The sequence below is a fragment of the Scyliorhinus canicula genome, chromosome 2 (assembly GCF_902713615.1).
Source record: "Scyliorhinus canicula chromosome 2, sScyCan1.1, whole genome shotgun sequence".
NCBI classification, from domain to species: Eukaryota; Metazoa; Chordata; class Chondrichthyes; order Carcharhiniformes; family Scyliorhinidae; genus Scyliorhinus; species Scyliorhinus canicula.
In genome coordinates, this window is record NC_052147.1 from 277,458,134 (window position 1) to 277,481,796 (window position 23,663).

The 23,663-nt window shown below is 47.7% G+C and overlaps 1 protein-coding gene across 1 annotated transcript; it reads left to right on the plus strand.

Moving 5' to 3' along the window:
- Nucleotides 1-9,021: 9,021 nt before the first annotated feature.
- Nucleotides 9,022-23,416, plus strand: fev (FEV transcription factor, ETS family member). The gene is made up of 3 exons (XM_038790410.1): nt 9,022-9,158; nt 11,344-11,418; nt 22,817-23,416. Exons 1-3 carry the CDS (start codon nt 9,083-9,085, stop codon nt 23,353-23,355), a joined length of 690 nt encoding a protein of 229 aa, XP_038646338.1. The 5' UTR covers nt 9,022-9,082; the 3' UTR covers nt 23,356-23,416.
- Nucleotides 23,417-23,663: the final 247 nt, after the last annotated feature.

Consider the following 23,663-nt stretch of genomic DNA (forward strand, 5'->3'; position numbering starts at 1 on the left):
ACTGGTTAAAGAGGAAATTAACACAATAGTGAGGAAAGGCATCAGCTCTGACAATGTGCAATCTGTAAGGGTAGAGCTGAGAAACACTGAGAGACAAAAAACGTTAGTGGGGTTATATATAGACCTCCAAACTGCAGTGGTGAAGTTAGGAATGGTATTAAACAGGAAATCAGAGATGCATGCGATAAAGTAGCATATGTAATTATGGGTGACTGTAATCTGCATATAGATTGGGCAAATTGAATTAGTCACAATACTGTAGAGGAGGAAATCCTGGGGTGCACATGCGATGGTTTTCTGGGCGAATATGTTGAGGAACCAACAAGGGAACAGGCCGTCCAAGACTGGGTATTGTGTAATGAGAAAGGAATAATTTACAATCTAGTTGTGTGAGACCCCTTAGGGATGAGCGATAGAATTCTTCATCAAGGTAGAGAATGACATAGTTGATTTTGAGATTAGGGTTCTGAATCTTAATAAGGGAAATGCAGATGATAAAGAGATCTGTAGGGGCTGGTTTAGCTCACGCGGTTAAATTGCTGGGTTTTAAAGCAGATCAAGCAGGCCAGGAGCGCAGTTCGATTCCCGTACCAGCCTCCCCAGACAGGCGCCGGAACGTAGCGCCTTGGGGCTTTTCACAGTAACTTCATTGAAGCCTACTCGTGACAATAAGTGTTTTCCATTTTTCAGGTAGTATTGAGGAAGCAAGGGGGCTGCAGAAGGATTTGGACAGGCTAGGAGAGTGGGCAAAGAAGTGGCAAATGAAATCAATATGGAAAAGTGTGAGGTTATGCACTTTGGAAGGAGAAATTTAGGCATAGGCTATTTTCTAAATGGGGAAATGCCTACGAAATCAGGAGCACAAAGGGACATGGGAGTCCTTGTTCATGATTCTCTCAAGGTTAATGTGCAGGTTCAGTCGGCAGTTAAGAAGGCAAATGCAATGTTAGCATTCATGTCAAGAGGGCTAGAATACAAGACCAGGGATGTACTTCTGAGGCTGTATAAGGCTCTGGTCTGACCCCATTTGGAGTATTGTGAGCAGTTTTGGGCCCCGTATTTAAGGAAGGATGTGCTGGACTTGGACAGGGTCCAGAGGAGGTTCACAAGAATGATCCCTGGAATGAAGAACTTGTCATATGAGAAACGGTTGAGGACTCTGGGTCTGAACTCTTTGGAGTTTAGAAGAATGAGGGGTGATCTCATTGAAACTGATAGGATACTGCGAGGCCTGGATAGAGTGGACGTGGAGATGATGTTTCCACTTGTAGGAATATCTAGAACTAGAGGACACCATCTCAGACGAAAGGGACGGTCCTTTAAAACAGAGATGAGGAGGAATTTCTTCAGCCAGAGGGTGGTGAATCTGTGGAACTCTTTGCCGCAGAGGCTGTGGAGGCCAAATCACAGAGTGACTTTAAGACAGAGATAGATAGGTTCTTGATTAATAAGGGGATCAGGGGTTATGGGGAGAAGGCAGGAGAATGGGGAAGAGAAAATAGCCGCCATGATTGAATGGCGGAGAAGACTCGATGGGCCGAGTGGCCTAATTCTGCTCCTATGTCTTCTGGTCTTATGGAAACTCTGATGGTATGAGGTGTGAGTTGGCTATAATGGATTGGAGAATGCTGGCTTTGTTTAGGAAAGGGATTTAGGGGGTGATTTGGTCTTTGTTACACCTTTATACTCTTTGACCTGCCTCAGTCAGTGCAAAATGAGCTGCCAAGAACAAAGGACATTTTCTGTAATAATAATAATCTTTATAATTGTCACATTAACACTGCAATGAAGTTATTGTGAAAAGCCCCTAGTCGCCACATTCCGGCGCCTGTTCGGGTACACAGAGGGAGAATTCAGAATGTCCAATTCACCTAACAAGCACATCTTTCAGGACTTGTGGGAGGAAACCGGAGCGCCCGGAGGAAACCCACACAGACACGGGGAGAACGTGCAGACTCCGCACAGTCACCCAAGCTGGGAAACGAACCCTGTGAAGCAACAGTGCTAACCACTGTGTTACCATGCCGCCCGTGTCTGTGCTGCAGTGAGAAGGGAGGTTTGACAAAGAGTTATTCAGATTCTAAACGTTATTTCCTTTCTCACTTCACAGATCTAGTTATTTTTTTATAAATTTAGAATACCCAATTATTTTTTTACAATTAAGTGGCAATGTAGCGTGGCCAACCCCTTGGGTTGCCGGGGTGAAACCCACGCAGACGTGGGGAGAATGTGCAAACTCCACACGGATAGTAACCCAGGGCCGGTATTTGAACCCGGGTCCTCAGCGCCGCAGTCCCAGTGCGCCACATGCCACCTTCGCTCTTCACAGATGCTGTCAGACCTGCTCAGATTGTCCAGCATTTTCTCTTTCTGTTTCAGATTCCAGCATCCGCAGTAATCTGTTTTTAACCATCCGCCAGTTAATTATAAATCACTTCGGAGCATCTGAGGTCATCTAAAGATGCTTCATAAATACGGACCCTTCTTTCTGCTTGTCCCAGGCTCAATCCACCGCAGGAGCCAAATTGCCCTCAATTTAGGATTTCACGTTTCGTTTTGGGGAACACTGTGGCCCCAGGGAGGGGAATGTCTTCCTATCAGTCTTACCGCGTTGCAGGGAATTCACAGAAAGCCAGTTTAACTGGTCAGAAGGCCACCTTCTCGGGGCAACTAGCGATGGACAATAAATGCTGGTCTAGCCAGCGACACGCACATCCTATGAACGAAGATTGAGAAACACTGCATTGCATTAATCCCGTTTGGAAACGGATTTAACTCTCCCACATACCAGGTTAGAGATTTGTTAATCGCCCCTATTAAAGAAGCAGATTTTAACATGGACAATATAGAAATTGCAGTTTTCCTGTTTTGGAAATGAATGCCAACCTTGTTTCCGATGCTGACACGGAGTGAATCAACTAATAAGATTGGAGTTTACGAGCTTGCAGGAGATATTGATGGGCAATGATAACCGCTTTGTTATTAAAGGTGGTTGTTATTATTTTTTTTGGCACTCGAACAATCTGCAATACAGCAGACAATGAGAGTCCCAGGTGCACAGGGATATTGGACAAAACAGGGATGTTTTAGACAAAATTAACTAAATAATCTTGCATTGTGCAGAGCGCGGGCTCTGGGATTGTTGAATGTGGTAAATTAATAAACAGTCACCCTTCCTGCTGTGTGTAAACCGCAATGTTGGAGTTTAATACAAAGGGAGTTGTTAAGGAGGTGTTTGTAAATTGGAACAGTGACGGTTTATTTGTAGAGGAAAATAGCCAGTTCTGGTTCCCTCTCCGCCGCCTTCGCTGTTTTGCTAGTGTGTGTGTGTGTGTTTGAACGGGGCAGTCGGTGCCTTCTTCACTGAGAATTAAAATCTTAATTAAACAAGGAAAAAAGGTTCAGAGAGAGGGAGAGATGTTCCCAAAGATCCCCGTGAACGGAGAGCGCTGGGATTCGTTCCGAAACTCCAATGTTTAAAGTACCTTCGTCGTCTGCTCTTTGGGAATGAGAGTTTATTTTTCTGGGGAGTTTGGGGGGCGGGGGGAATTATTTTATTGTAGTTCCTGCCCCGCCAGGTGTGGCGGAGTCACACTTCACACTCATGTTATCAAACAAAATGTATCAACAAAACACGGGAATAAAGACAATTCGTTTGAATGGAAACAGGGGCACAGCCCATTGAAATGACCCCCGCATGGGGACCGGCTCTGGATCGAATTCGAGCTTCAGAAATGTCAGATTGGTCTGGAATGATACAACATAAACGTTCTTCCTACGGTCCTTCCCATGACTATGGGGGAAATGCTGCTCCATTTGTTATTAATAATAACAATCTTTATTAGTGTCACAAGTAGGCTCACATTACTTCATTGCAGTGTTTAGCAATTATTCTAAGCGGGTTGCTCTATAGGATGCTCCCCCCCCCCCCCCCCCCCATCCCCCTCTACACTGTACATGACAGAGACAACCTGCATTCATGTAGCGCCCCTGTGGCGTAGTCACACTCCACACTATTATCAAAGAAAATCTGACGCCAAACCACATTCAGAGAGAGAGAGCTAGGTCGAAAGCTGGACGAAGGAGGCAGGTTTTAGGGCATGTCCCTCGGGTTTAGGTGGGGGGATTCCAGGGTGGGTCCCAGTCCGCTAGCCCAGGATGGGTCACAGGCGATGAGATACAATGAGTCCCACATGGGTCAGGGTGGCCCCATTTCTAACCTACCTTCTGGCGGGTCAACTCAACCCGTCCTGTTCTCATTGCCCCTCCCCCACGTCAGAAATTAGTCAGCAAAAAAAAATGCCTCTAATTTCAGCTGGGAAATTGCGTGTTTTTTTTTTTAATAAGAGCAGGAATTTGGGGTTTTGTGTGCACACCCCTTTGCAAGGATTGTTAAATTATGTTTCTTCCCCAAAATCCACCCAGGCGTCTTCCGATTCATTAACTTCATTGCTGTGTTAAGGTAAGCCTACTTGTGACAATAAAGATTATTATTCAGTCGGGGGAGTTCACTATCCAAAAAAGACACCATCTGTGATAGGACAAAGGGAAGGAGCAAATATCTGATCAGATCATAACTGCTGAGCAGGAATTATTAACAACTCACACTGGGACAGGAAGAGACCATTCAGCCCCCCTGATTCGATGACACCCATACTGGTCTGTCCCTCAATCCCAGTCACCTACTTTTATTTCCATTGTCCGCAATATCCTAAACCCGACAGAGACCCATCCAGCTCAATCGCAAAGCTTCAATTCACTAGGCATTCACAACCATGCGGGAGAGAGACTTTCAAACTCCACAACACACCAGGAAATAAGATAGGTGCTTGATATCCCGTGGGGCCAAGATGGGCCAAAGGGCCTCTTATTAGTGCTGCAAAAACTCTAAGATTTTCTGGTCACCCCCCATGACCATGAAATTCAATGGACCTTCAAGTGGGTCCGTCAAGTTTTCCGCGAAGAATTCCGGCGTGGGCGGGAACGGAAAATTTACAGTCGGGTAAAAGACTCTGAGAAGTGCTTCGAGAATATTCTCCTCTGTGACCTGCCTCTAATTTTACAATTGCTGAAAGCGGACGCATTGACAAAGCTTTGCCTCCCCTTTTCCTCCTGCAGGATTGTGTCTGAAATTTGGTGTTCTTGCATCTGTCCTGGTTGGTGCAAGATGAAACGGCAATCTCTGCTTCCAGCCATCTTCAAGTTCTGGACTACCAATTGACTGTTTTAAAATGATGCCCGGAGGTTCTTTATTCCCCTATAGGAAGAGAATGGTTTTCTATATCTGCTTCTTTCAATTCCTTTTTAACAGTTTAAACTCGCCACCAGCTCATCCTCGCCGTTTCCCAGACTGCAGGGGATATAACACGTTTATGTAACCCGCTAAACTCCAATTCAGCTTCAAGAACTGTTTAGGAAAGGTTACCGATTGTCTCCGGTAACTAGCCTGATCCATTGAGCAGTGGTCGACTTTAATTGCCATCGATCTATCGAAAAGTTGCGGGACCCAAAGAGGCCATTCGGCCATCGAGTATGCACCAGCCCCCAAATAGTATTTTTTTTAAAGTCGCCCATTCTAATCCCCCAGCATCGAATCAACAGGTTACAGGCAGCACTTCAGCCGCGATTCCGGGATACCCTTCAATGCATCTAATTTCAATGTATATAATTTCACTGTATCTAATTTCGTGCATCAAATATCTTCAATGCATCTAATTTCAAAATATCTAATATCTTCAATGTATCTAATTTCAATGTATCTAATATCATCAATGTATCTAATTTCAATTTATATAATTTCACTGTATCTAATTTCATGCATCAAATATCTTCACTGCATCTAATTCCAATGTATCTAATATCTTCAATGTATCTAATTTCAATGCATATAATTTTACTTTATCTAATTTCATGCATATAATATCTTCAATGTATCTAATTTCAATGTATCTAATTTCAATGTATCTAATTTCAATGTATCTAATTTCATGCAACTAATATCTTCAATGTATCTAATTTCAATATATCTAATATCTTCAATGCCTTTAAATTCAATATATCTAATATCTTCAATGCATCTAATTTCAATGTATCTAATATCTTCAATGTATCTAATTTCAACGCATATAATTTCACTTTATCTAATTTCATGCATATAATATCTTCAATGTATCTAATTTCAATGTATCTAATTTCAATGTATCTAATTTCATGCAACTAATATCTTCAATGTATCTAATTTCAATATATCTAATATCTTCAATGCCTTTAAATTCAATATATCTAATATCTTCAATGCATCTAATTTCAATGTATCTAATATATTCACTTTATCTAATTTCATGCATATAATATGTTCAATGTATCTAATTTCAATGTATCTAATTTCAATGTATCTAATTTCATGCAACTAATATCTTCAATGTATCTAATTTCAATATATCTAATATCTTCAATGCCTTTAAATTCAATATAACTAATATCTTCAATGCATCTAATTTCAATGTATCTAATATCTTCACTTTATCTAATTTCATGCATATAATATCTTCAATGTATCTAATTTCAATGTATCTAATTTCATGCAACTAATATCTTTAATGTATCTAATTTCAATGTATCTAATATCTTCAATGCATTTAAATTCAATATATCTAATATCTTCAATGCATTTAATTTCAATGTATCTAATATCTTCAATGTATCTAATATCTTCAATGTATCTAATATCTTCAATGTATATAATTTCAATGTATTAAATTTCAATGTATTAAATTTCAATGTATCTGATATTTTCAATGGATCTAATTTCATGTACCTAATTTCTACCCAATTGTAGTTAAACTCCAGCTCACTTCTGTTCAATGGAGAGGTGGCCAGAGTCAGGATCAGAGCCTTAGCATGAGGGAATCGTTCAAACTCCGTTTTTAATTACATACTATTCAGGGATTTTGGGAGCAATATTCCTTGAAAATGGTCTGACTGGTACTGTATAAACAACAACAACTTTCATTTATACCGCACCTGCACAGTTCCCCAAGAGGTGTCCATCAAACAACATCTGATGCCCAGCTATATATTAAGTCGGATCTCTTGTCAGAAGGTTGTAGTTTTTAAGGAAGGTTCTAGAGGAGGAGAAAGAGACGGTGAGCGAGTGGAGACGTTCAGGGACGGATTCCAGCGGAGAGGTATGCAGGAGGTTGAAAGTATTGGGAAGAAAGCTGGGATTGAAAACAGAAAATGTGAGATAAACTCGGCAGGTCGGGCAGCATCTGTGGACAGAGAAGCAAGTTAACGTGTAGAGTTCAGACTGCCCTTCTACTGAGCTGAATTGGCTGGAGAAAACTGCTCCAAATTGTAGGGAGCGAGGAAGAGGTTAGAGGGACAGAAAGGGATCTGAATAGGAGGGGGGAGAATTTTAATTTGCGGCATTGGTGGAGCAGGAACCACTGAGAAGAGGGGGTAATAAGTAACATGGGAGAGTGGGGGGGCAACACAATTTCCCTTGGCGTAGTGGTGTTGTCACTGGGCTAGTAAACCAGAGACCCAGCGTAATGCTCTGGGGTCCCAGGTTCAAATCCCGCCACTGCAGATGGTGAAATTTGAATTTTATTTTTAAAAAACCTGGAATTAAAGTCGAATGTTGCTGTAAAAACCCGTCTGGTTCACTAATGCCTTTTTCAGAAGGAAATCTGCCATCCTTACCCGGTCTGGTCTATGTGTGACTCCAGACTCACAGCAATGTGGTTGACTCTTAACTGCCCCCTCAAGGGCAATTACAGACAGGACGGGCAACAAATGATGGCACAGCTGCTGACGCCCACATCCCATCACGTAGCATAGTGCTTAGCATTGTTGCTTCACAGCGCCAGGGACCCGGGTTCGATTCCTGTCTGTGTGGAGTCTGCACGTTGTCCTCGTGTCCGCGTGGGTTTCCTCTGGGCACTCCAGTTTCCTCCCACAAGTCCCGAAAGACGTGCTTGTTAGGTGAATTGGACATTCTGAATTCTCCCTCCGTGTACCCGAACAGGCGCCGGAATGTGGCGACTAGGGGATTTTCACAGTAACTTCATTGCAGTGTTCATGTAAGCCTACTTGTGACAATGAAGATTATTTTTTTTTTAATTTAAAAAGGGGTTGATAAGGTAAGGGGCAGGAGATTTCGAGGGGATTTGAGGTTAAAACATTTTCACCCAGAAGGTGGTGGGAGTCTGGAACTCGCTGCCTAAAAGGGTGATAGAGGTAGGTCTCCCTCATTTAAGAAGTATTTAGATGTGCCAACGCTTGGGGACAAGTGCTGGAAAATGGGATTAGAAGAGTTAGACACTTGATGTCGATGCAGGCATGATGGACCTCTTTAGAATCCTAAGTTTTTGAGTTGAAGGGAACAGCCAATGCAAACAGAGATGTGCGATTTGATACAAATCTAGATTCCAATTTTCAGCTCATAGAATTCCTGAATCAGCGCCACTCGATTTGACCATCCCTGACCCTCTTAGAAAAGAAAACCCCAAAGCCTTAAATCCTGGTTGGGCAGTTAAAGATCTGCTAGAAAGTGAGGCGCGTTTCTGCCTCATTTCCCTTTGGATGCTGGGTTTGTTTGGCCAAGTTCAGAGACCCGGAATGGTGTCAATATTGGGAGGGGGAGGTGGGCACACGCGAGGCTGTTTGCAGAGGAGACAGGAAGCGCAGCGAGGCGAGGCGGCCACTTGAGCGCTCCATGGAAACGGGCCAAAAGTGCGAGCGCAGAAGGAGAGTTTTATTAAAAGGCGATGGAGTTTTGATAAGGGTTTAATTCTCCGTCGGAGCCGAGTGATGGGGACTCGAGATTTTATTGCCGAGACGCGTCTCTGTGACAATGTTAAATTGCTGTTTTAATTAAACCATCCAGCCAGTCTGGATCTTTCAGGAAATTACTCTCTAATCATTGTTCTGTTCTCCTGATCTCCACACTGTTGCCTCGCAACTCCCTCTCTCTGAGTCTCACACCGGGTGGAGAGGGGAGGGTGAATCACCGCTGCTTAAATTTTTATTAAGAGCCTCCCGATGCTGTTTGGGAGTCTCCTTTCATCCCAGACTCGCCATGAAAGCAGCTTCTACCCCTGGACCGCATCTGAACCCCTCCGGATATAACCTGATGTTAAAGATGTACCTGCCAGGTACAAAACTCCCCTCTCTCTCACCCCTCTCTCACCCCTCTCTCACCCCCCTCTCTCACCCCCTACCTCTCACCCCCTCTCTCACCCCCTCTCTCACCCCCTCTCACCCCCTCTCACCCCCACTCACCCTCCCTCTCTCACCCCCTCTCACCCCCACTCACCCTCCCTCTCTCACCCCCTCTCACCACCTCTCACCCCCTCTCACCCTCCCCCTCTCACCCCCTCTCACCACCTCTCACCCCCTCTCACCCTCCCCCCTCACACCCTCTCACCCCCTCTCACCCTCTCACTCTCACCCCCTCTCTCACTCCCTCTCACACCCTCTCTCACTCCCTCTCACCCCCCCTCACCCTCTCACTCTCACCCCCTCTCACCCCCTCTCTCACTCCCTCTCACACCCTCTCTCACTCCCTCTCACTCTCGCTCACTCCCTCTCACACCCTCTCACCCTCCCCCTCTCACCTCCTCTCACCCTCTCACTCTCACCCCCTCTCACCCCCTCTCTCACCCCCTCTCTCACTCCCTCTCACTCCCTCTCACCACCTCTCCCCCTCTCACCCCCTCTCACCCCCTCTCACTCTCACCCCCTCTCACTCTCACCCCCTCTCACCCCCTCTCTCACTCCCTCTCACCCCCTCTCACACCCTCTCTCACTCCCTCTCACCCCCTCTCTCATCCTCTCTCACCACCTCACCCCCCTCTCTAACCCCCCCTCTCTAACACCCCCTCTCACCCCCTCTCTCACCCCCCTCTCTCACACCCTCTCCCCCTCACACCCCCCTCACACCCCCCTCACACCCCCCTCACACCCTCACTCTCACCCCCTCACCCCCTCACCCCCTCTCACCCCCCTCACCCCCTCTCACCCCCCTCACCCCCTCTCACTCCCTCTCACCCCCTCACCCCTCTCTCATCCTCTCTTGCTCCCCTGTTGCCCTGTTGCCCCCCTCTCACCCCCTCTCACCACCTCTCTCACACCCCTCTCTCACCCCCTCTCTCACCCCCTCTCTCACCCCTCTCTCACACCCCCTCTCGCTCCCCTCTCTCACCCCCAACTCACCCCCTCTCAACCCCCTCTCACCCCCTCTATCGCCCCTCTCGCCCTGTCACCCCCTCTCGCCCTGTCTCTCACCCCCTCTCGCCCCCTCTCTCACCCCCTCTCTCGCCCCCTCTCGCCCCCTCTCGCCCCCTCTCTTACCCCCCTCATCCCCTCTCATCCTCTCTCTCTCCCCCTCTCACCCCCTCTCCCTCTCCAGCTAGCCCCTCGCCCCTGTCTCTCCCCCATTCTCTGTCTCACTCATTCTGCCGCCGTCTCTTGCCCCTCTCTTAACTCTTTCCCCACCTCACTTCGCTTTGAACCTCTTCCCTTCCCGGCATCGATTTCTTTCGCCTTTCAGTGTCCCGTCTCTCTCTCTCTCTCTCTCCCATCCTGTCTCCATCTCCCTCTCTCTCTGTCCTATCTCTCACTTTCTCTCTCTGTCGAAGTTATTTCTGATGCTCTGTTTCGCTATCCTCAACCCTCCCTCCCTTCCTCCCTTCCTCTCTCGCTCTTCCGCGTCTTCGCTAATTTGGGTTCTTTCTCTCCATCGCTGTCAGGAATCCACTCTCTCCCTCCCCCCCCCCCCCCCAATTCCCCCTTTCTTCCCATTTCACCCACCTCCCCTTCCCCTTCTCCGCTTCTTCTGGGCTTTCAAACTTCATTCTGTCTGAGACTGTTTCTCCCTCTCCTCCGGCGCTCCCAGTTCTCCCTCCCTCCCTCTCTGTCTCTCTCTTCTTTCGCCCTCTCTCTCTCACACTCTTCTCCCGGTGCCTTACCTCTCTCGCCCAGCTCCCTCTCCCCTCGTCTCGTTCGCTCCGGGCGTTTTATAAGGAATAAAGCTTCTGTTGTCGGAAGTGAGCACGGTGTCTTTTCCTGAACGTGTTTCCTGAACTCTGGGAAGGCAAACTCCAGGTCCAGAAAGTCAGGGAAATCCTGGTGGGTGTGAGAGAGGGAAGGAGGGAGGGTTTAGAGAGAGGAGGACACAGCCTAACCTGTGCTAAATGGGGTAGAATGCAGCGTGACATTTTACATTTTGATAAAATGTTTAGGACTTTTTTTTAGAAACCTATTGTGGGAAATTTGAGGTCATATTTTCAGGACTTTGAGATTCTGTTGGTGCTTATTTCCTGAATGTTTTCTCTGCAGATACCTCACACGACAACATCCTCAAGGAAGGCAAGCACGGCACCTGGGGAGCGCTGAATCCTGGAGTACAGAAAGGTAACAGTTCACAGAGCAGAGAGGATTGTGCAGAGAGGGAGAGAGGCTCTGAAAGCCATCGCCCTCAAAACATCTGGAAAACATCATATGGGCAGCACGGTAGCACAGTGGTTAGCACTGTTGCTTTATAGTGCCAGGGACCAGGGTTCGCTTCCTGGCTTGGGTCACTGTCTGTGCGGAGTCTGCACGTTCTCCCTGTGTCTGCGTGGGTTTCCTCCGGGTGCTCCGGTTTCCTCCCACAGGCCCCGAAAGACGTGCTGTCAGGTGAATTGGACATTCTGAATTCTCCCTCTGTGTACCTGAACAGGCGCCGGAGTGTGGTGACTGGGGGATTTTCACAGTAACTTCATTGCAGTGTTAATGCTGAGTGAGCTAGACAGCTGGTTTGTGATGCAGAACAAGGCCAGCAGCGCGGGTTCAATTCCCGTACCAGCTGAGAATTCTGAATTCTCCCTTTGTACACCCGGACAGACGTCCGAGTGTGGCCACTTGGGGCTTGATTTGATTTTGATTTGATTTATTGTCACATGTACCGAAGTACAGGGAAAAGTATTTTTCCGCGGTCAAGGGAACGTACACAGTGCGTACATAGTAGACAACAAAAGAATAATCGACAAAGTACACTGACAAATGGCACATCGCCACATTGCAATTGGTTACAGTGCGGAACAAGGGGCCAAACAAAGCAAATAGTAATTATGTGTGAAGTGGAAAAGAGTTTTAGTAAGTTGGAACGGTGATAAGAGATGAAAGAACAGGGTGTGGGTGAGAGAGCTCGCAGAGAGTCGCCATGCTCCAGCACCATCTGGAAGTTTTTTAATTTCCCCAGTAACTTCATTGCAGTGTTAATGTGAGACTACTTGGGACAATAATACAAGTTATTATTGTTATTAAAACTTGGCAGCACCTGGTACTTGTCCGAACTGGCCTCGTGCACCTTACAAATGGGACCAGGTTCGGACCAGTCACACTCATTTCCAAGTTTGACTTGACCCCACCCCACCCCCCACCTGTGTGTTTCTACCCACAGACACTGCCGGAGATGCCGAGTTTCCCCAGAATGGTCGTTCTTATTTTTAAAACCCCACTCCGAGAGTTACATTAAGGATAGGATTAATCAGAGGTGCCAGAAGTATAGCCAGGCGCCTTTGGAAGTGGGACTGGGGTGAGCCCCACAGTTTGGGGCAAAATACTGCTGGGAAGCCGGGGAATCGGAAACATAAAAAACACAGAACATGCTGGAAATACGCAGCAGAGAGAGAGAGAAAAACAGAGTTTGAACGCTTCATTGGAACAGGGTTAGTTCGGGTGACCAGGCACAGTCACCATTAGGATCAGTGTGAGATAAGGCAAGACAGAACAGCCACCATTTGGATTAGGGTTAATAAAGATGATCAGGAAGAGTTGGGAATAAAGAGAGGGTTGTTTGTGGTTGAGGGATGAGTTCTGGACTTTGTAAGTACAGGGGAAGAATCCTGGGCCTTTGTGGGGGACGATATAGTACGAAATCGTGGCTGTGGGTCCTCGAGATTAGCAACATTATAATGGAGCTACTGTATTTTGGCAACACTGGGGAAATTCCTTGGGTTTGGGTCAGCATGATTTAGGGTATGCTGTTTCTGTCATTGGCATCTGTCCATGGTCCTGACAGTCCTGTCGATGGGGAGTGGTGTTCAGGTCTATCAGCACTGGCTTATCATAAATCACAATGAACACTCCCTTTGATGTTTTTAACTTGGTTCTTCGAAGTGTGCCTCTGTGTGATTTTTTCCCCCTGTTTCTGGTTTGTTTTGTTAAAGTTTACATTGCTTTCAGCACGTCTCTTTGTTTAACTGGCTTCATCACTAAAGTACTTACATTTGTCACTCATAAAGAAAGCACAGTAAACAATGATAATTGGAAGTTTTCAGTTTCCATTCAAAGTTCAACAAAAAAAAATCAAATTACAATGTGGAAATGCACTCTTGGACATTTTTAGTGATCATCACAGTGAAAGCCACTTTTTGAGTCGATTCGGACATTTTGATGAGAAAATGTAGATGTGTGTGTATGTTTCTCTCAAGCTTGGTTTTAAATTTGTACACTACTTCTAACAGGTGTGTAAATAATAATAATTTTGTTGGTCTTCCTCTCTCACATATCCACTTTTGGTTTGAAGAAAATATCAATATTATCTCAATAAAGCTTTTGAACTTTGTGTTCTATATTCTCCTAATATTGAAAAACTATTGAAAAACAACCAAATTAGTTTTCCTGGATTTCCTTGTGGCCTGGGGCATTCCGGGGGGGGGGGGGGGGGGGGGGGGGGGTGGGGGGGAGCGGGGGGGGGGGGGGTGGGGGGGGGGGATACAGTGAGCGAATACGGGAGATGGAAGTGGGAATAGACTGGAGTTGACTTCTTGAAGACAATGGTATAGGAGCCAATCTGGGGATTAATCTGCTCATGAAGCACATGAGCAGCACAGTAGCACAAGTGGATAGCACTGTGGCTTCACAGCGCCGGGGTCACAGTTTCGATTCCCCGCTGGATCACTGCACGTCCCCCCCCCCGTGTCTGCGTGGGTTTCCTCTGGGTGCTCGGGTTTCCTCCCACAGTCCAAAGGCGTGCAGGTTAGGTGGATTGGCCATGATAAATTGCCCTTAGTGACCAAAAAGGTTAGATGGGGTTATTGGGTTATAGAGATAGGGTGGAAGTGAGGGCTTAAGCGGGTGGGTGCAGACTTGATGGGCCGAATGGCCTCCCTCTTCACTGTATGTCCTATGTTCTATGAAGCCCGATGGGATCAGTGGCATGCCTTTTTCTACTGAAATTCTCACCAGACTGTCTCAAACCAAGTTCAGATACCTGGGGATCCAAATAGCCAACATCTGGGCCTGGCTCCACAAGTGGAACCTGTCCAGTCTGGTGGTGGAGGTGAAACGGGACCTGTGGAGGTGGGGCTCGGTCGCGGTCTCCTTGCCAGTCCCACCTCCTCCTCCAAATCCTCTTCACATCAGCAAGATGTTGGAGCTCAGTAAATTATATGGTAGAAGTAGACCCCACAGAAGTGTTTCAGGCCAGGCATTGGTCAGATACTGAAGTGGACCAGCCATATAAATACTGTGGCTACAAAATCAGGTCAGACGCTGGGCATTAGGTGGACAGGAACTCACCTCCTGGCTCACCAAAGCCTGTCCACCATCGACAAGGCACAAATCAGGAGTGTGATGGACTTACTCCCCACTTGCCAAAATGAGTGCAGCTCCAACAACACTCAAGAAGCTCGTCGCCATCCAAGACAAAGCAACCCGCTTAATTGGCACCCCATCGACTATCTTCAGCAGTAACTCCCCCCAACACCAACACAGAGTGTTAGCAGTGTGAACCATCTACACAATGCACTGCAGCAACACTCCAAGGTTTATGCAACGGCACTTTCTAAACCTGCAAACCCTACCACCTAAAAGGACAAGGCTGGGAGATGTAGGAGAAAACCACCATTTGAAAGTTCCCCTTCAAGCCCCCACACCACTTGGCTTGGAATTATATTGCCGTTCATTCACTTTCACTGGGTCAAAATCCTGGAACTCCCCTCCCCTAACATCACTGTGGGTGTATCTACACCTCCGGGACTGCAGCAGTTCAAGAAGGCGGGTCACCACCACCTTCTCATGGGCAATTAGGGATGGGCAACAAATGCTGGCCCTGCCGGCGATGTCCATATCCCATGAAAGCAGAAAGACTTATGAGTAGATAGATGGTAGACATATAGATAGATATATAGGCACATGTTTCGTACAACTGTCACCTCTTAACTTCAGAATGCTTGAGACAAAGTCATTTCTGACTGTGGAATTTTCTTCATTATAGAACGCTTAACCACAAGTGTGAATTGGAAAACACCACAGATAGAATATGTACCTGAACTGTAAGACAGTGCTAAAACATTATAAAACTGGGATAAAAATTGTGTTCCCTATCCAAATCCTGCAACTTCTACGTTCCTGCTCCCAATCTACTTTACTACAATGATGCTGGGAGTTGCTGGTAATTCTGACAAGTGATGTTTTCCAAGCAATGGATCTCCAGACTGGAGAGGCGACACTGTAGGTGAATCAGGGCAGTGAAAATCAAGGCAATTGTTAATACTGTATCCCAATTCTCTTCTTAATTGACATTTGAAGGGCGCACTTTCCATTGGTTGGCAGCTAATATTGGTTGACTCGGTGCTGATGTGGCCTTGACCCTGACAGTGTCTTGGAGCATCTGGTCAGGTTACGTTTACTGTCTTGGGATAACCCTGCCATCCACAGTCAAAATAACGCACTGCCTTGTGGTGGCATCTGTTAGTCCAAAGATGTGCAGGTTAGGTGGATTGGCCATGCTCAATTGCCCCTCAGTGTCACAGGGTGTGCAGGTTAGGTTACGGGGTTACGGGGGATAGGGTTGAGTGGGACGGGAGTGGGCCAAGGTGGACTGATTTCTCAGAGGGCTGGTGCAGATTGGATGGGCCGAATTGCCTCCTTCTGCACTGTAGGGATTCTATGATTCTATCTCTCTTACAATTTAACAACCACCATTTCAGGTGGGACCTAGTTTGGCCCATTGATTTTAAAAATTCCTCTATGGACACAGTATCGCTGCCAAGTGCAGAATTTCTTGCCCATCCCTAATTGTCTTTGAACTGTGTGGCTTCATGTCATTGCTGTCACATATAGGCCAGACCAGATAAGGGCAGCAGATTCCTTTCAATAAAGGGCACTAATGAACCAGATGTCTTTTTATGACTACCGGTCATCATTAGACATTTAATTCCAGATTTCTGTGTGAATTCAAATTCCACCATCTGCTGTGGTGGGATTCGAACCCTTCCTGACGTCTGCAACCACACAACACTGTGAGCTTTCAGTGCTTCTCCAAAGCTGGCTTCCTGAGCCTCTCTGGTTTACATCACTTAGAACAAAAGAACCAGGAGCAGGATAAGGCCATTCAGCCCCTCGAGCACACTCCGCCATTCAATATGATCGAGGTCGATCTATTAACCACAACCCCACTTTCCTGCCTGATCTCCATAACCCTTCAACCTGTTACTAATTAAACATCTGTCTATCTGCTCCTTAAATTTACCCACTGACCCGGCATCCACCGCACTCTGGGGTAGTTAATTCCATAGATTCACGGCCCTTTGAGAGAAGCCATTTCTCCCCATCTGTTTTAAATCTCCTCTCATTCTTCTAAACTCAAGAGAGTATTGGTCTAAACTGCTCAATCCCACCTCATACGACAAACCCCTCATCTCTGGAATCAACCTAGCGAACCTCCTCTGAACTGCCTCGAATCCAACTACATCCCTCCTGAAATATGGGAGGCCAAACTGAACACAATACTCCAGGTGCGGTCTCAACAATGCCTTGTACAGTTGCAGCAACACGTCCCTACTTTTATATTCTATCCCTTCAGCTATAAATGCCAAAATTCGATTTGCCTTCCTTATCACCTGCTGTACCCGCACGCTAGTTTTTTGTTATTCGTGCATGGGGACATTCAGATCGCTCTGCACCAAAGCACTGGACATTTTTCTCCATTTAGATAAGTTGCCTTTCCATTTTTCCGACCAAATTGGATAACCTCACACTCACCCACCTTAAACTCCATCTGCCAGACTTTGGGCCACCCCCCTAACCCATTTGTAAATTTCTTATTTCCTCATTGCAACTTACTATTGCACCTATTTTAGTGTCATCTGCAGATTTGGCTATCGCACCTTCCATCCCTACATCCAAGTCATTAATATAGATTGTAAATAGATGGGGTCCAAGGACCGAGCCCTGTGGCACCCTCCACTAGTTACATCTCGCCAACCAGCAAAAGATCCATTTATCCCGACTTACTGCCTTCTGTCGGTTCTCCAGTCTTCGAGCCAAGCAAATAAATTACTCATAATTCCACGTGATCTCACCTTGTGAATTAATCATCTGAGTGGCGCATTATCAAATGCCTTCCAGACGTCCATATATACTACATCTACAGGATCCCCATTCTCCACTTTGCTTGTTACATCATTGAAGAGCTCTAGCAAATTAGTCAAGCATGAACAAAGACACCCAGATCCCTCTGTCCAGACGCATTTCAAATCCGCTTTCCATTTTGTTAATAATTTGCCTTTCTATTTTTTCAGCCAAAATGGATAACCTCATACTTATCTACATTGAACTCCATCTCTCAAATTTTGGCCCAATCTTCTAGCCTATCTATATCCGCCGATAAAATCTTTGTCTCTTCTTCCGGGCCTGCTTTCCCACTTAATTAAGTTTCATCCGCAAATTATGCTATGTTACACTCTATCCCTGCTTGCAGATCATTTATACAGATTGCAAACAGTTGAGGCCTGAGGACAGAACCCTGCGGGACTCCGCTAGTTACAGTTCGCCAGCCAGAGAAGGGCCCATTTAATCCGACTGGCTGCTTTCTGTCAGTTAGCCAATCCTCACTCCAATCTAGTACTCTGCCCCCAATCCCCTGTGATCCCTCCTGCTCAATCGCCCACAGCTGCACTTCCAGTAACTGCGGTGTTGGGTCGGGGGCTTATAGCGTTTTGGGGAATCCCATTATTGTGATGACCACCCTGGGAGGAACCACCACTGGTGACTGATCCTTGGCCAGGTCACTGTTGGGAGCCTCGGATGTCCGGGTCACCAATTCCGAGTCTGAATCCGCCACCTCTCGCATCTTGGTGTCGGGGCGACGTGGCTGGGCGACACTTCCTCTGCTGGGATGTGGCTTCATACTGGTCTCCTGTTCCTGAGGTGGTCAAGGTGCTCCCGCACCATTTGTTCTTGCGGCTGCATCTGGTATGAAACCAGTTCGGTCTGCCGTAACAGCGCCCCGGGAAGCCACCGGGAAGCCACCGGGCACCGCCCTCCAAGTTGTGGATGTAAACTGTGTCATCGGTTTGAAATTCCTGGTCTGCGTTTGCCTCTGCTAGTCCTGAATCTCTTGTACTTTCCCACCAATATCGGGGAATGGGAAACTGAGGCGGGTCCTGAGCCTGCCAGGGCTATGTCAGTCGTGGCATGGAGCCTGGCCCGATAGCTGAACAACAATCTTGCCAGTCACGTCTCCACGGACCCTGTGGTCTGCTCCTTCAGACCCCTCTTTAAGGTCTGCACCGCTCGCTCAACCCGCCCTTTCAAGGAAGGGTGTCGCACCCCATTTTCCTTCATAAATTGCTCAAAATCTTTGCTGGTGAAGGGGGTGCCATTATCCATGACCAGCACCTCCGGAATGCCGTGGGTGCTAAAGGAGAGCCGGAGCTTCTCAACTGCAGCCTTCAACGTGGTGGACGACATCCGGTGGCCCTCCACCCACTTGGAATGGGAGTCAACCACGAGAGGAAACATTGACCTGTGGTTTGGCGAAATCGGAGTATCGGTGCAACCAAGGCTGGTCTGACAGTCCCACGGACGTATTTATTCCTGTGGCAATAGGTTGGAGTTTGTGCTGTTGTTAGCATGTGGTGCACTGTTGGGCTTATCGTCGGATCACAACATCCAGGCCTGGCCACCACACATAGCTGCAGGCTAGCATCTTCATATTCGACACACCTGAGTGCCTGTTGTGCAGATTCTGAAGGATGTCATCTCTGCCCTGGCTTTGGGACCATGATGTCATCTCTGCCCTGGCTTTGGGACCATGATGTCATCTCGGCTTTGGGACCATGATGTCATCTCGGCCCTGGCTTTGGGCCCATGATGTCATCTCTGCCCTGGCTTTGGGCCCATGATGTCATCTCGGCCCTGGCTTTGGGCCCATGATGTCATCTCTGCCCTGGCTTTGGGACCATGATGTCATCTCGGCTTTGGGACCATGATGTCATCTCGGCCCTGGCTTTGGGACCATGATGTCATCTCGGCCCTGGCTTTGGGACCATGATGTCATCTCGGCCCTGGCTTTGGGACCATGATGTCATCTCGGCCCTGGCTTTGGGACCATGATGTCATCTCGGCCCTGGCTTTGGGACCATGATGTCATCTCGGCCCTGGCTTTGGGACCATGATGTCATCTCGGCCCTGGCTTTGGGACCTGAGCCCCCCACAGAAAGATGCCGTCTTCGAAGCTGAGCTCCAGCACTTTGGCTTCAAAGGTTCGTGGTTCTTCAGGCAGCTTCCCTTGCTAGCCTCCATATAAGATGATGTGGCATTTTTAGGCCAGTACGGGGTCTTGAGGGGCTGGTTTAGCTCACTCGGCTAAATCGCTGGCTTTTAAAGCAGACCAAGCAGGCCAGCCTCCCGTACCAGCCTCCCCGGACAGGCGCCGGAATGTGGCGACTAGGGGCTTTTCACAGTAACTTCATTGAAGCCTACTCGTGACAATAAGCGATTTTCATTTCATTTCATTTTCATTTCTGCGTCCAATGTATTTGGCGGTGGCATCGGTAAGATGTCCATAAAGTGTCAAAACTACTTTGTTGGCTCCTGGTGTAGATGGGAGGCATGTCGGCAGCGGGAGTCTGCTTAACCTGTCCGCAATTTACGTGCCTGGGCGATGCTCAAAGGTGTACATATGCTGCTAGCAACAGGCCCCATCGCTGAATTCAGCGGACGCTATTGGGGGAATCGCCTTGACCTCTGAAGAAAGCCCGAGCAATGGCTTGTGGTCTCACGATGGTGAATTGACACCCATACACGTACTGGTGAAAATTCTTCACCGTGAATAAGACGGATAGTCCTTCCTTTTCTATCTGAGCATAATTGCGCTCTGCAGCGGCCAACGTCCTTGACGCACATACTATTGGCCTTTCTCTTCCGTCAGCCATGTAGTGGTGCAATACAACTCTAATTCCGTAAGGTGAGGCATCACAAGTCACCAAAAGAGTTTTGGATGGGTCGTAATGTGTCAATTATTCGGTTGATGTTTGCTGCTGTTTCACCCTGGCAAAAGCTTTCCCATGATGCTCTCTCCATGCCCAATCTTGATGCTTCTTCAGAAATGTGTGCAAAGGGGCACGGATGGTCGCTTGGCCAGAAATAAAATTCCCGTAATTATTTACGAGACCTAAGAACGACGCAACTCTTTTGCGTTTTCCAGAGTGGGGGCTTGTCTAATCGGCCGCGCCTTCTCCTCCACCGGGTGTGGTCCATCCCGGTCCACATGATACCCCAAGTATGCAACTTCCTTGGCGTAGAAAACGCACGTTCCTCTTTTGAGGCAGGTGGCCATCTCGGAAATCCGGCGGGGGACTTCCTCCAGTTTGCTCAGGTGCTGCCTTTCCGTAGCTCTGGTGACCAGAACGTCACCCAAGTAGATTGCCATGTGCGGTAGGCCTCTTAGGATGTTCTCTATAACGCGCTGAAAAATTGTGCATGCCGATGACACTTCAAACAGCAATTGAATGTATCCATGGAGGCCACTGTGGATATTAATAGTTATGTTACGCCAGGAATCGGCGTCCAGCTGGAGATAAGCATGGCTCATGTCATGCTTGGAAACTTTGCATATAGATTTTCTATCCGTGGCATTGGGTACCTGTCCAGAAGCGAAGCCTTGTTGATTGTTAATTTATGATCATTAAACAGACAAATGGTTTGGTCAGGTTTTAGTACTGGGACTACCGGCGTTGCCCAATTTGCAAACCATACCAGTCGGATGACCCCGGGGCCTTATAGTCGACTGCGTTCTCCCTCAACCTTCGTCAGCTGTGCAGAGGGGACCTGGCGGGCCTGGACATACTTAAGCTGGGCCTCGGGGTCCACATATAGTTTGGCCACTGCTCCCTTAATTTTGCCCAGGCCTTACTCAAAGATTTCAGGGTACGTACCCAATAACCCGTAGAATCCTCCAGTGCCCATCCGGAAGATCCACAGGTGTTGTAGCCAGTCGACCCAGCAGACTCGGTTCGGGACCCTTTACTATTATGAACAGCGGCCTAATGGAGTGCTGGCCGTAAGTTAGCAGGGTCATCCTCATGCCTGCTATGGCTCGGGGTTCCCACGTATCGGTCGCTAGCTTAGCCTCGGCATCCTGCAAACTCAACTGTTGAATCCCAGTCCTGATTCTCTCGAACGCCTGTCTCCCAATTACCAAAACTGTGGCCCCCTGTGTTCAACTCCATCTCTAGCGGGTGATTATTTACATGAACGGTAACCCTAATGGGGGCAACTGGTGGCACGACAATGCAATTCAACTGAATAAATTCGTCGTCATCCAGTTGTTCTAAGGGGAAGATCTGGGCTCTGGGCTGGCGTCTCCCTTGGGTAAGGGCAGAGAGTTTGCTGGTGGACCTGGGGTTTCTTATCTCTGAGATTCTGTCGGCCACAAGTGCTGCACCACCTTTGATCATCCTCCCTCGATTCCGGGGAGGCGTCTCGCCTGGCAGCAGTGTACCTTGACCAATGGATCTGGTCCCAGTGGATTTGGGCCAGAGTGGGGTCCTGGGAATCCCGGTCCTAGGGGGCACTGTGCCCCAGAATGGGGGGGGGGGGGGATCCTACACTGTTTATCTCCATCACTGACATCTCCTGAAGTTCATTGACTCTCTTCTCTGCACTCTCCCGTGAGAGCGAGATCTTGACGGCCTTTTTTAGGTCCAGCAACAGCTCAGCCAGCAATTTCCGCTGGGTGGCCATATTATTTACTCTGCACACAAGGCGGTCCCGTAGCATCTCAGGTAGGGATGGGCCATAGTTGCAAAACTCTGCCAGTTTGTGCAATCGCACCACAAACGTAGTAACGGTGTCCCCTGGGGTCCCTCTGCATAATAACTGATGGCTGGGGGTCGTAGTGGTAACGCAAACCTTATTCTTTCAGTGAAAAGAGGTAGTTTTGCTCCAAATGGTTTGCAGCCCCGATGGTGAATCCGCTTTATCCTCATCGCCAATTTAGTAATGACAAAGGAGGCTCAAAATTAATGGTTTACTACCAAAGTAAAGTATATGTACAGTCCCAGATGGGACCACCCTGCAGCTCGACTCCCACCTGGGCCGGCTTTTAATGTCCTGAGTTAACTATCCCGTTGGTAGGCTCTGCCCCCTCAACGGGGGAGCTCGTACTCCGTGAGGCTCGTGGGCTACCCCATCAAATGTTTTCTTTGTGGAAACTCAATCTCCTTTGCAATTCATTGCACTTCAAAGCATATCTGATAATCTTTCTTATTCTCACAAGTAGGTTTACATTTGCATTGCAATGAAGTTACTGTGAAGGTTGTCAGGGAGCATCATTCTGACTCTGGGTCAGAAGGTTGTGCGTTCAAGGCACCTGATTATATAATCTAGGCTGGCATTCCCAATTGCATGATTGGAGGTGCTGTTTTTTTAAAAATGAGACATTAATGCAAAGCCCTGTCAGCCCCCTCGGGTACTCTGTCAGCAGACAACAGAAAGGGGATTATCTCTTTTTGACGAGGTGAATTTGTTCTTGCAGGCAGTGGTCAGATCCAGCTCTGGCAATTCCTCTTAGAACTGCTGTCCGACAGCTCCAACATCAACTGCATCACTTGGGAAGGGGCCAACGGCGAGTTCAAGCTCATTGATCCAGACGAGGTGGCCAGGAGGTGGGGGGAACGCAAGAGCAAGCCCAACATGAACTACGACAAACTGAGCCGGGCGCTGCGTTACTACTATGACAAGAACATCATGACCAAAGTCCACGGCAAGCGGTACGCCTACAAGTTCGACTTTCACGGGCTATCTCAGGTCTGCCAGCCCTCTGCCACTGAGCACACACTGTACAAGTTCCAGAGTAACCTGGCGCACATCCCCTTCTCCGGCATCCCCAAGCTCAACCTTGTGACATCCAACGTCTCTCCCTCGGGCTTCTCCTACTGGCCGGGCTCCACTCCTGCCCTTTACCCCACTCACAGTCTGCAGCCCCCAACCCATTTCAGTCCGGTCAGTGGCTCGCACCTCGGCACCATCAGTAACATCACCAGCATCAACAATATTAACAATCACTATCACTGAACGCTACTTCGTCCGGTGTGGTTCACAAGATGACAGAAAGCCAACATTTTGCACTGGAGCTCGTAATCCTGATCAAAAGTCGAATGTAAAAAGAAAGAAAACAGTCTCGAATTGCCACAAATTAATGGTTTGCTCGGTAAAACACGCAGCAGTGCACAGCTACACTGACCCTGTCACTGCAGAGCGACGGTGATCCTTACACTGCAGAGTTACACAGTGACCCTGACACTGCAGAGTTACACAGTGACCCTGACACTGCAGAGTTACACAGGGACCCTGACACTGCAGTTACACACTGACCCTGACAC

Coding starts and splice junctions, on each gene's coding strand:
- fev (XM_038790410.1), top strand. CDS start 9,083: ATGAAAGCAGCTTCTACCCCTGGACCGCATCTGAACCCCTCCGGATAT. Junction 9,159..11,343: donor GTTAAAGATGTACCTGCCAG/GTACAAAACTCC, acceptor TTTTCTCTGCAG/ATACCTCACACGACAACATC. Junction 11,419..22,816: donor GAATCCTGGAGTACAGAAAG/GTAACAGTTCAC, acceptor TTGTTCTTGCAG/GCAGTGGTCAGATCCAGCTC.